The following is a 13,592-nucleotide window of genomic DNA, read 5'->3' as shown; positions in this document are numbered from 1 at the left end:
TTTTTTTCTTCCCTGTTACGTGACAAAGCAGAGTTGAATCTAGATTATTTACATTAAAAAAAAAAAAAAACAAAGATCTATAACTTTGAGTGGAACTTCAAACAAACAGGTCAAGGATGAGACCTGAAGGGTCAGGCCGGGCATGTGCGCCGGGAGAATGCTCAGCTCGTCCTTTTGCAGATGGGACCACAGCATGGGCGAGGATTTGGGCCCCTGGGTACCGGTCACCTTGGTGTTGTGGGGGTGGCCAGGAGCGTGTGGTGAGAGGGAAGTGGGCTTCCTCATAAGGGAGAAATCTCCTTGTCATCGTTGGCCGAGGCCGGCGACAAGGAGTCCTCATCCTCGGAGCGCGCGTAGTGCGCCTGGCTGCCTACGCACTTGCAGCCCGCGTGACTGTTCCTCTGGGTGCCCTTCCCTTCTTTCTTATGCTTCACCCGACGGTTCTGAAACCAGATTTTCACCTGCTTCTCTGACAGGTTCAGGTATGTCGCGATTTCGATCCTCCGGAGTCGAGACAGGTACATGTTGGAGGAGAATTCGCGCTCCAGCTCCAGGAGCTGCGTGCTGGTGAACGCCGTCCTCATTCTCTTGCCATTGGGTACCTGGCTGGCGTCCGAGCCCCCTGCAGACCGGCCAAGAGAGGGCAGAGACGTAATTCTCGGGTGAGGCGATCCCACCCCACGTGCCAGCCCTTGGACAGGACGCCTCTCCAGGACCCACCCGCGAAGCTCAAGCACCTGTCCCCATCCCTCACCCTTTCCCATTTCATGGCACTTCGTTACTCAGCGGGGAAGGACAGAGACCCCCGCAGCAAGTGAAGGCCTTTGATGTGTGAGATGTAAAGTCAGAAGCTTAAAGAGGGGTGGGGGCTTGCATTGTCCGGTCGTCTCCCTTCAAGCCTAGCAGAGAGGCAGGCTGGCTTGGCCAAAAGCATGGACATGCTTTAGCTAGCCCCGACGACGGAATGCCACACTTAAGTTCAAACATACCCACCCCGAACCTCAGCCAGTTTAGCCTTCGGTTTCTCAACCCTCAAGTTTGAGGTCTCAAAGGCCCCGATATTACGCAAGACTGAGACACCAGGTCCCCGGAGTGCACGCACCAGGCTGCTTGGAGAGGTTGGAAAGCTAACTTCCACCTTGGTGGAACTTCTGGGTACGACTCCACAGTTACACGAAAAGCCCCTCCTCCCACTCACCCCCCGCCCCAGGCTGCCACTTCCTCCACTGGAGGCGGAAAGTTTGCTCCTGGGAGCCTGGAAGGCGCGGCGCGTAGGTGCCCAGAGCCCCCGCCCTACCCATGGTGAGGCAGTGGAATCTCCGCGGGTCCCCCACGTTGTAGGTGGTGGCGGCGCAGACAGGTGCGTGGTGCTGAGGGTGCCCCAAGGCTGCCGCGGCCGCCGCCGCCGCCGCCGCGGCCGCTGCGGCGGCGGCGGAGCCCGGCTGCTGGGGCTGATGGTGATGGTGGTGCTGCGGCGGGTGGTGATGATGGTGCGCGTGGCTCACGCGTGGACAAAACTGCGCGTCCCCGGGACCCGAAGAGAACTGACCCTTGAGCAGGGGCAGGGCCCCTGCGCCCCCCGGCGCCCCCCCACCCCCAGCCCCTGCGCTCCCGGCGCCTGCGCCTCCGCCGCCGGAGCCCGCGGGCCCGCGAGAGGAGTGCAGGTGCGAAGTGACGCAGAGTGGGCAGACGCAGAACGCGCCACTCTTGCGGGACGGGCAGCCGGGCCCAGACACAGACATCACCAGCGGGGACGGCATGCCCAGCGGGATGAAGAAATCTGGCCCGGGGTGCGGCTCAGGCAGCGAGGGCGCGGGCCGCGAGGAGTCCTTGATGATGAGCGAGTCGACATAGAAGGAGCGCGACATGTCGGGGCGGGGGGGAGGTGGCTGGAGGGCCGGGCCGGCGGTGGCGCCCCCACCCCTCCTCTCCTGTTCTGAGCTCTGCCCCGGGCGCGGCGCGGACGCAGGCGGTCAAGCCCTCGGGGACGCGGAGGTGTTCGGCGTCTGGGCTGCGAACAAAGGGGTCCCTGGAGAGGGCTGGTCCTCACGTCCCCCGCCCGGCGCCCCGGCTCCGGGATTTTATAGCCCCCACCCCGGCACGTGATGCTGCGGAGTACCGCTCGGCTCAGGCTCCTCAGCAGCTCCCCACCCTCGGGATAGGCTGCCCGAGTCACAACAGAAGCGGCGAGGAGGGGCGGGCGCGCGGCAGGGAAGAACTCGAAGGAGGGGGATGGGGGAGACTTTGCAAAGTGTAGGTTTTGTTAATTTCGCGGGGAGGCCGGCCTCCTCCCCCTCTTTCTCCACGCTTTCTCGAGAAATCAGAGCTGCATCCTCCGTCCTACCCCTTTCCCCAGCCTGGGCCCCAGCCCAACTCTTCCCCACTCCCGGCCGAAAAGCGCACCAGGTGGGGACCTTGAGGCCTTTTTAACAGGGATGCCCAGTGCTCCCTGCTCCTCTGTACCGGCCGCGACTGAGGCGCGGGAGAGTGTGAGGCCTGCTGTTCCCAGCACGATTGTGTGGGCGGTGGACTGGCTCCAGCCCAGTCCCGCACCGCGGCTTGGACCACGGACACACACACACACACACACACACACACACAGTGCCCCTCAGCATTTGGACTTGGCCAGAGTCATTCAGGTGGTTAGTTCGTGACCGATCCGATCCGGGGCGCAAGAGTGAAGCCAACTACCTAAGAAGCTTCAGAGAGCGTTTCATTCTAATTCTTGAGACGCTCTAAAATGCCTTTGCACTTGGGGCTTTTCCTGGGGCTGCTTAGATCAAGGACACTTCCTTGTGCTCCTTTGTAACGGTCGATGTACCCTGCGGCGGAGAGACCCGTCCAGGAGTCACTCTCCTTTCTCCAAGCCGGTGCATTTCCAGGACAACCCTGCAAACTCCATCCCAGCCCTCCTAGAGACTGAGCAGGCTTGGGGAAGGCTTTGCTCTGGGTCCTGTGATTTTCTGCGCCTTTCTGTTTTACAGATCTTAAGCAACTGGCAGGCTAACCAGGAAGCACTCTCCACACACCCCCCCCCACCCCGCACCCCTTTAAAAGCTGAAAGAGGCTGAAGGAATTTGAGCCACTCAAGGAATCCTGCCTCAGGATGGGAGAGGTGGCTTGGTAAGGGAAATCTGAGGGGCACGGTCTCCAGTGGAAGTCTTGCGCCTTGGTGACTGCCAAGATAGAGGCTATTGATTTTTGGAGAAGGTGAGAGGGCAGAGGTGACAGTTTTCCCTTTTTTGCCCCTGTAGGAAAGTCCGGTTGGAGCAGGGAGGGTGAGCAAACGCTACATACAAATCTGACCCTTTTTCCAAAACAGCTGACTTCAGGCCTGCGTTCACAATGGTGGTAAGAAACTTGGGACAGGACTCCGTCCACCTCTGAGAAGCCAGTGCCCAAATCCTAGGGGAGCATCAACTTCTCAGGGAGAGGCACGGGCTATCTCTCTGTCCCCTGTCTGTCTCTCCCTTCTCCTTTTTCATCTCTGGGACCATTTCTTTTGCCTGCTAGAGAAGTGTAATTGGGTTGTAGGGACGCCCCGCTCTGGGGAGCCCAGGATTTATGGATGGCAATTAAAGTTTTATGAATTGCAGCTGAGGCTGGTTATTGAGCTATTTGAATGTGATTAGAATTCAATTAGAAAGCGGTTAGTGGACGGTGGGTCTCCAGAGTGTAAACAGACAGCTATTCCAGAAATGTGCTAATCCAACATCTTGTGACAACAATTAAGGAGTCTCAGGGCTTAACTCTGGGCAGCTCAGCTGTAACTACTTTTGTACCACAAGGTTTGCCGAAGCAGCCATCCCAGACGCTCAGCCTCAACCCAGCCTGCCTGTCCACCCGTCCTCACTCATGTCAGGAGAACGCCCATACTCCCAGAATCACTCCAGCCCCAACAAGAATGGAAGCTCAACCACTAAGAGATGCTTAAAGGCTGGGTGTTTTTTAACAGGCCTAAATTATGCAAACAGGTGACATGATTTCCCCACTCACTTTGCAGATGCGTGTGTATATGTGTGTGTAATTTATATAATATATGCTTATGTGTATTTATTCACTTTGCAAGTGCTCAAAGAAAGTAATAGCTTTCCCCTTTCCTTTTTCCCCTCCTGGATTGGGTTGAAGGTCATCAGAGGTCTGTTTTCGGCTTACAGTTTGGGTCACTTTGTTCCCAGTGGTTCTGGGTACGCTCACGGGAAGAGCTCCTATGCTAATTGCTGGAATTTGTGCTTATGCAAGGACCATTTGGTTTTAGAGAATCCTAATTATGAAGCGTGAGCAACTAATTTATGTCTAAGTATGGAAACATCCGACTGGAATGCTAAGGAATTTTGAGAAAAGTGAGAGGCCCAGGGGGTTACTTAGGGCTGCAGGGGGAGCAGTGGCTTGGGGCCAGACTTGAGGCAGAAAGCAGACCCTGCCTGAGAAACTTGCCTGTATGAGAGGACTTGGTACATTGCTTGAGCCATGGTGATGAGCACAACAGGATGACATATGGAAGTGTTAAGTCACTATATTATATGCCTGAAACTAACATAACACTGCATGCTAACCAAGTGGAATTAAAATACAAACTTTAAAAAATTTAAAAAATAAACTGCTTGAGCCCACCAAGAGCAAAAATCTGGGGGTCACGTGCCATATTGGAGGCTCTCCTCAGAGTCTCCTCATTAATTCTCTTTGGATCGCTGTCTTTCTTTCTTTTCTCCACTCCAGCCTTATCTTCAGAAGTTGGCCCCACTGTGCCTTGCCACCCCTGTTCCCAAAGGAAGCCTACCCTCCATGCCCCTGAGCAGCTATGTGACTGGCCTGCCCAGCCAGACCCTTCCCCAGGACAGCAGCTCCTTGAACCTGCTCAAAGCCAAAGCGGACCCCTGAGCAGTGTGTCAGCGTGCCCCCACAGTGCCCCCGCTGCCACGCAATTTTATTTCTCAGTGATTCTGTCCGATAAAATTTCATCGTCCATTAAGTAATCCCTGAAATGAGAGCTCTTATGAGCCTATAATGAGCTCTAATTGCCACGACTCGGGGAGCCACGTGGAAGGATTTATTCGGTATTAAGCAGTCGGGTACAGAGTACAGGCTGTTACCTAAGCCATTACTTTCATAATTCAAGGAGAAAATTAGTTCTTTTAAGGGGCAGGGGGATCCTTTGATTTCCTCCCTCTTGCTGGGATGACAGAAGATGGCTTTGTCTTCCTTGAGTGCAAGACAATGTCACAAATATGAAGGTAACAAAATTGTCCCCCCCCCACTCCCCTGAACACATGCCCATGGGATACCCCACCCTTACCCTCCAAAGAGGAAAAAAAAAAAATAAAAGCATTTCAGAGGTGCCACTTTCTTGCCCCTGGACTCTCCCACTTGAGAGCCTGGATGAGCAGTTTCCTCCTGCTCAGTCTTGAGATTTGAATCTTGGCTGTAGCTTTCAAGAAGTCTTCCAATACTTCCCCCCCCATCACACCCGACCTGGACCCCACATTCCCCGCTTGCTTCTCACTCTATTTCCTTTCATGGGCAAAGTCAGGGAAAGCAAAGGATGTGAACTTAGTGTTGCTTATTCCGCAGTCCCTAGAGTTCTGACCTATTGATGTGCTTAGCTGTTTTACGGGTTGTAACTCCCACATTGCCCTTTCCTCTGCGCACACCCCCGCCCGTGGAACAGCTCCCCACCCACCCCACCCCCAATCCCTAGTCCTTTTTCTCTCGTTTTTAGCGTCTGCCCACACGGTTCTCCTGCCCCCAAACGGAGGCGGCAAGCCGGGCGGGACAGCCCAGGAGTTGGCGGGGCGGCCTCGGATTTATTTGCTCCTCTTACATTGATTTCATATTAGTTTCCAAAGCGATGAATGATCTCAAAGCTGGGTTTTGTTAGCCGAACACAAACAGGAGACAGGACTTACTTGCCCCCAGCTCCCTTTAATGAGGTCATTATCAAAGCGTGAACAAGTCTATGAATGTTTTATTGAAAGCGCATCGTTAACTTGTAACCATCCTTTTCTCCGAGTGGCATTGTGATATTGCTGTCTGTGGCACATCTTACCCGATATAGCCCGAGATTTCCCCATTCTCTGTAACCAGGCAACCCTTTCTGAATACCCAAAAATTGAAAAGAACCGCTTAGTCTTCAAGAAAGTCCTCAATAATAGTGGAAAAGAACAAAGATCCAGGAGACAACAAAATGCCACAGGGGTGACTTTTCATGAGCAATTATCTCTCATTAATCAGAAGAACAGCTGCAATATTAATTTTCTCTCTTTCTTCCTCTCTTTTCACAGTCCCCAACATTTGAATAATCATAAATTTTGATTTTATGAAGGAGTCACATTTTCAGGGGCTGGAGGAAAGCAGCTACCTAGGTGAAGACAAGGAGAAAACGCTCTCGTTTTATTTATTCATTTTTGTTTGGGTAAAGCTGCCAACAAAGCAAAATGAAAAAAAATCAAAAATAAAAACAAGAGGTATATACTAGAGAAAATGCCCCCCCCCTTTCTTCTAGATGGCGGCTTAGAATCGGGACTCTTTTCCCGCGCCGCCTCCTGACAACTCTCCCTCCCTCCCTTCTCCCCCTCTCCCCCGCCACCCCTGCCCAGACCCGTTCCCCAGTTCTGCTCTGAGCAGGGCGGAGGGAAACGTCCCCGGCGTCTGGCGTGGGAGTTTCAGCCGGGTTTCTGCCCGTTTAACTTGCAAACGTGAAGCCAAGCGTTGTCGATCTGACCAAAGAGACACTCTTTGGGCGTAACTCGCATTGTGGCCATCAAAAGCCCGCCAGCCTCGGATGAACTGAGACGTGCATTCAGCAGAAATGGGGCGCTCGCTCTCCTTTCAGGGGCCGGAGAGGCGATTGTTCAGAGGATGTGTAGCCAGGGTGCAAAACGAGGATCCCCAGATAAGGCAGTAACCTGCAAACCGGACTGGGGGGAGCTAAAAGAATCTCATTAAAGCCGAGGCTGCGATTAGCAAATACACACTCTTCGAGAACCCAAGCCCCTCTTCAAAAGCCTTATGTCGGGATGAAAGCAGGGCCGTTCGGAGTCGGTGCCCACGTTCCGGCGCTGGCAGAAGGAAGAGGGGCTCGGGCGCCCGGCTCTCCCGTGTGCTGCCCGAACGCTACTGCGAGCGCAGCGCCGGCGAGCCCGTTCCGCCCAGAGGGCAGCCGCCGGGCCCCGTGCTCACCCGCCACCAAAAAAATGGTCTTGCTTCTCCCTAGTGTTTATTCAGAGCGGATGGGCCTTTGAGAAACCTCAATTCGCCTTTGTGCTCATGACAAGCGCCAGAGTTCAATTCGGCCCTTGGAGAAGGGGGCTGGGAGGAGGCTTCTGGGAAAGGAGTGAGGAGTCTGGCTCAGAATTTCGGGAACAGCCTGAACGGTTTTGATGACACCGAGTCCCAGCCACACAGCCCCTGCGCTCCCCACTTCCCCTTAATTCATATTCGCCCACTCCCAAATCCTTCAGCCTAACAGGGCATCCCTCCCCCACCCTTAAAGCTCTCCTCTGTCATCAGAATAAAATTTATTGAGAGACTACTCAGTGCCCAGCGTGTGCTAGGCCCTGCGGGGAGCACGCCTGAAAAGGCCGAGACAGTATCCAATAGAATATTGTTTCATTTCAGTAACAATGGCCTGAGGTGCGGAACAATTATCCGGATAATTGAAGCAAATGCTCCACCTCTCTCCCTCCCTCTCCAGTTCCCTTGGCGCTGGCCTTTTTTTTTTTTTTTTAAACTACCTTTTTCAAAGTTGGTGGTTTTTGTTACGTTGGGGAGGGTGTTGCTGGGAGCATAAGGGGAGGGCTGAATCATTCACACACAGATGAATTCCCCACTTCCCTTGGTCTAAAGTTTGTTGAAAGCCTTGTCCTGAAATAGCTGCTTAGTAATGGAATTCAAGACAGTTTTGGTTTTTTTTTTTTTTTTTAATGCTACAAAAAAGAGAGTGAAACTTTGTAATTTTTAGCCATCTAGCCTTTTTGGTGTTCAACCTTGGTCATCTACAAAAATCACCCAGACAGCGCTATAAAAATAGGGATGCTTTCGAGATTTTGATTTAATGGTGTGGGGCCCAAGCTTAAGAATTAAACAAAAATGTTTGCTGTGATTCTGATGCAGGTGAAGGTTGAGAAATAAACGATAAATCCTACCCCACTAATCCTGGAACCTGAAGAGAAGAACTTAACCTCTCTGAGGCTGGTTCAGCGGTTGGTCATTGGAAAGTGTGTATGGTGAGCCTACTGTATGCAGGCTCTTGGCATACAGGGAATGCTGTTGCATGAGACAGGTCCCTTGGGAATTTCAACAACTCAACTCAGTGGCGGTCAATGGCAAAAGGTCGCGTGAAAATGAGAGGAACTACCATTTGGCTCTAGGAGTGGGTAGAACTGAAGCCTGAAGGTGACTGGCAGAATGACTGGCAGTTGGCCTGGGAAAGAGGGTTGGGAAATGTGTTCCGGGCCACCGAAGGGCACACACAAAAGCTGGGAAGACTTTCTCTTGGTTAATTGCAAGAACTGAAAGGAAGCCAGGGAGATTGGAAGAATCTCAGTTTCTGAGCCTGTGAGATGGGAAAATGCCCGCCACTTTCGAGTCCTTGTGAGGAATTGAGGACTGCTTGGCGCCAGGCCTGGTGCCTGGTAAGAGCTGTCAGTGGCTCTGGTTTTTATTATTATCTGGGATCTGCAGGTCCATGTGCCCTTGAGGCCCAGGAATGAAGTATCAGAGCGCTGGGCTTTGCAGAGGGAAACTAGGAGGCTGGAGTAAGCGACCCAGCATCTCTCTGAGATGGCGCACCCTTTCTGAGCTGAGTTTCTACTTCCAAGGCTCCTTCACAGCCTGGAGCCTGCACACGGAAGGTGCCCAACTCGGGGTTCCTCTAGCCTTCAATTTCTGGGTGAACCTGTCTCCTTCAGCAGCCCCATCAACCTGGGCCTGCGAGGGGAATTTTCCCACGTCCCAGTCTCCCTCCTCTTTGAAGGTCTGGTGTACTGGAAGCACCTACTTGGGTCCTTGCCCTAAATTTCAACACTCCTTTGGCCTGGAGAAACCTTCTAGCATTGCTGGTCTGTTTGGTTTTTTGTTTGTTTGTTTGTTTTTAAAGTTTATTTATTTAGTAATCTCTAAACCCACCGTGGGGCTCGAACTCAGGACCTGGAGATCAGGAGTCTTGTGCTCCTCCAACAGGGCCAGGCAGGTATCCCCTTTGCAGTCTGTTTTGCACAGCAGGAAGCAGGTGCCATTTCAGTATGCCAGTCTTTATAGCCACCATTTCCTGAGCTCCACGGTGTGCCTGGCTCTGAATGAGCAGCCTTGCCTGCATGATCTCATTTGATCTGACAGGTAAAATGCTATTATTATGGCTGTTTCTTGTATGAGAATCCTGTCTTAATGAGGTTCAAAGACTTACAAGGCCAGACAACTAAAGATGGTAGAGCCAGGATTCAGATGCTGTCTATCTAATGCAGGGGTGTGGAGTTTGGGGCACTAGGTAATACTATCTCCTAATGATACCTAGCATTTATTGAGCACCTATTATGTGCCAGGGTATCAGTTAAGCTTTTTAATGTATCTTTAAATAATCACAATGACCCTGTGAGGTAGGTACTTTTATTATTTACTCATTTGGTTTTTGTCCACTTCTTGGTAAGTGTGGTTTTCCTATATAGTAAAGAACACAAACGCCAGTTTAACGTGGTCCATATGACCCGCCTCAAACTGGTAGTGGGGTGAGGACAGGGAATGTGATTGTTTTTATTCCCCTACAACCTGAACATAGAAAGTGCTGAAAGACATTTCAAGTGGGTAAATGCAACAGCTTATTCCTTTACTTGAAACGCCTTGACTGTAATTGATACATAGGTCCACTGGTTGGTTGGGTACGCGCCCCTCCCCAAATGCCTGCAAGCTGCCCCTGGACAGAAACTGGGTCTGTTTTGTTTATTCACCGTCTGTGTCAAACACCCAGCCTAGAGCTGGCATATATTAGGAAATAAATATTTGTCGAGTGATTTCTCATTTTACAGATAAGGAAACAGGCTCAGAGAGGCTACGCAAATTGTCCAAGGCACAGAGCTTCCAAGTGGCAGAGGAAGGATTCAAACCGACGTCTTCTCATACGAAGACCCTGCTCTTCTTTCCACCCCAGCCCACAGCGTCCTGTGCTGTGCCCCCTGGACCACAAGGACTGAGCGGGGGAACCCGGGCTGCGCATCTGGGGGCCGGTTTGAAGTCGGTCCTCAGTCAACCCCGAACTCCAAACGTGGGTGAAGCCGAGGGAGGCCGCTCCCTAGATTGGCATAAATAGACTCCGAGAGCGCGGGAGGCGTTCCCAGCGCGTCCGCCACTCCCGGCGCTTTCGAGGCGGGAGCTGGAGACCCACGGCGTACCCCCTTCCTGGTGTCTTGACCTCCTGGGTCCCAGTCTCTCCTTCTCCCTGATTTATTTCTCATTGCAAAACGAAGCGACTCTAAGGGATTGTACTGAACCTACAGCCCGAGAACACCGCGACCCGCCGCGGCCCCCCGGCAGACACCTGGCATCCACCGTCCGTGCTGCGTCCCCGCCGCGACAGGTGCGCATGCGCGAGCGTGTGTGTGCACTAAGGGGGATTTGGCGTGAATCTGTGTGCGCAAGCGCGTGGGAAGTGTGCGTGAGCGTGAGAATGAGTGCGTACGTGACCGTGGGATACGGGGTGTGTGGAAGCGAATGCGTGTGTCGGCAAGTGCGTGAAGAGTGCGAATATGAGTAGTAATATGTGCGTGTATGTGTGCACTCGTGTAAGTGAAGCGTGTAGGTGTTTCAGAGCGTGAGTGGGGGTTGTCAGCATGACTGTGGGTATACGAAGGGGCGAAGAAGAGAGGCTGAGTGTGTGAGAGAGGGTGAGTGTGAGAAAGCGTGTGCTCCTGTGAATCTGTGCGTAGGCGTATGTGTAAGAACGTGCGCGCACCAGGGTGTGTGTAAAGAGTAAGCGCGGCGGTGTGGGAGACCGCGCGCGTGAAGCCTGCCTGTGAGTGTGCGTGCGTGGGACACGGGCGTGGGGCGGGGCTCCAGGAACCGGACCTCCTCCCGCTCACCGGCACCCTCCCAGTGGGCGGCCGCAGCAGCCCCGCACCTCTCTCAGCTGAGCAGCGATGCCACCGAGAGAAGAGGGAAAGGAGGAGGGGCAGGGGTGGCCCCTCACGGGGGAAACCTGCAAATAAGTGGGAGGGGCTTTGGGGGCATCACCAGGAGTCCCCCTTTTCACCTGTCCTCCAGTTTTCTTCGTTCACCTTCTGGATCATCTTTCTGGCCATTTACCCAGCAAGCATTCATGGAGTACCTAAGTTATACCAGGCTCTGCTTTACACGCCGGGAAAACCAGAAGAACCAGACAGCTTAGGTCTCACTCATCACGGAGCTAACACGGGGCTTTCTGTTTATGTGTAACTTCTTTGCAGAATGCTGGTGTTGTAAACATAGATTTTGGTCTCTGCCCTCAAGCAGAAGGGTCACGGAGAGCTTGGAAGACAGAGTATGATAGCAGTAAGACAATATGTTGAAATAAGTGCAGAGGCATTCCATCTCCATCCAGACCACAGCCCTTCCACTGCGCCCTTGAGCTTGGGCTGGAGGCTAGGCAGTCCTGGGTGTGAATCCTCCTCCTTGACAATGGAAATTATAAAGGCACTCTTCTTATCAGGTGGCTCTGTGCAGTGAATGAGTTGTCATGACAACCCTTGGCACAGTGCCTGGCACAGGGTTAAGACTCATTAGGTACAAACTTCAGTGATGCCGACGCTGATGTTCTGTTGTCCGGATGGAATGCTGCGGAGAAGGGAAGATGTGCTGTAGGTTTCTTGTTGTTGTTGTTTTTAAAGATTTATTTATTTATTTGAGGGGGGAGGGGCAGAGAGAAAGGAAGAGAGGCCAGAGGGGGCTCCATCTCCCTACTCTGAGATCATGACCTGAGAGGAAATCGAGTCCCATGCGTAACCAACTGAACCACCCAGGTGCCCCCATGTGAGGCAGGTTGCACAGTTTGAAAGATTATCTACAAATACAAATTAATTTGTCCATATTTATATTGCTCTGTAGCATCGGGTTGTGAATATCAGATGCATGGTCTTTTTTTTTTTTTTAAGATTTTATTTATTTACTTGACAGACAGAGATCACAAGCAAGCAGAGAGGCAGGGGGCGGGTGTGGCAGGCTCCCTGCTGAGCAGAGAGCCCAACGCCAGGCTCTATCCCAGGATGATGACCCAAGCAGAAGGCAGAGGCTTAACCCGCTGAGCCACCCAGGCACCCCAGATGCTTGCTCTTTATTCTTCTGTACTAACTTCTTACCCTCCTAAACCAATGTTATTACTCATGCTGTTGTTAAGAGGAAAGGAAAAAGTATTGGGAGAAGGCAGCAAGAACCTGTCAGAGCCAAATGTTCTTTCAGGCAGCCTTAGAAGCATTTTTAGTCCACCCATGTGCCATTACAGTGAAAGGGAATATTTTCACAGTGACAAAATCCATGCTGTAGTTAAACCTTGTAAACGAAACTTCCAATTAAGTATGACATAGGCAGTATGTTTCCTGATTAGCTATGTACCGCCCTGGAACAAGGTAATTTATAAACAATTACGGGACATGGTACTTTTGTTTTTAATGTTGTACTGTCTTACTAAGTTTTGTTTTGTTTTGTTTTTTTTGGTGTTCAAACTAGGACCACAAGTTAATTTTGTTTTAAACCCAAAAGGAGTATCGTTAATGATTGAATTTCCTTCTTAAGACTTTTTCAAGAAATAAATATATTTTTAAAAGTCTTGAGAAATATGAGAATTGGTTGCAGCATTGAGGCTATCAAATTTGGCAGCTGAAAATGAATTTTGCCATTATCTGGCTGAACCATCCATCTTGTGTTACAATCAGAGGAACTGAGGTCAAAAGAGAAGTAGTGTTTATCAGTGGTCAATCCCTTCCAGCAGTCACCAAGTAGGACCATCTCAATTTTGTTCTGTCCACACTATCTGCACTTACACATTTGTAGGAAGATGTCCTGGCCATTAGGAAGAGAAAAGGGAGAGGATTACCAGCTCCCTTCCAGACTGGCACATCCCTATTGTGGTGTCTCAGTCCCAAACCCTTGGAATCTCCCTCAAATCCTCTTTTTCTCTGTACATTTAATTTGTGGGGAAGGCTTGATGGTTCTGCCTTTAAACACATCCAGAAACTGACCACTTCCAACATCCCCATCACTATCACACTGGTCCAAACCACATTCTGGTCTCCTGCAGAGACTTTTGACTGGGTCCTTCCTTCCATCCTTGCCTCTACAATCTCTTCTCAATTTAGCATCCGGAGGAAGCCTCTAAAAACTGAAGTTAGATTGGGTCAGAGTAAGAACCGAAGACCTTACAATGGCCAAAAAGGCCCTCCGTGATCTTAACAGTGACTATCTCTCCGAACTCCTCTCTTCCTATTGACCTACTCCCTTGCCCTGCTTTCCTTTCTTTTATTTTTTTTTAAGATTTTATTTATTTATTTGACAGAGAGAGATCACAAGTAGGCAGAGAGGCAGGCAGAGAGAGAGAGAGGAGGAAGCAGGGGCTCCACTGAGCAGAGAGCCCG

At 51.6% G+C, this 13,592-nt stretch overlaps 1 protein-coding gene across 1 annotated transcript; it reads right to left on the bottom strand.

The window, feature by feature from the left end:
• Positions 1-281: 281 nt before the first annotated feature.
• On the bottom strand, positions 282-1,868 carry GSX2 (GS homeobox 2; the record flags this gene model as incomplete). The annotated part of the gene is made up of 2 exons (XM_080797687.1): positions 282-622; positions 1,298-1,868. 2 exons carry the CDS (start codon positions 1,866-1,868, stop codon positions 282-284), a joined length of 912 nt encoding a protein of 303 aa, XP_080653813.1.
• Between the last annotated feature and the right edge of the window lie 11,724 nt (positions 1,869-13,592).

This window comes from Martes martes (genome assembly GCF_963455335.1).
Source record: "Martes martes genome assembly, chromosome: 2".
Classification (NCBI taxonomy): domain Eukaryota; kingdom Metazoa; phylum Chordata; class Mammalia; order Carnivora; family Mustelidae; genus Martes; species Martes martes.
This window is presented reverse-complemented; position numbering and strand designations above follow the sequence as displayed.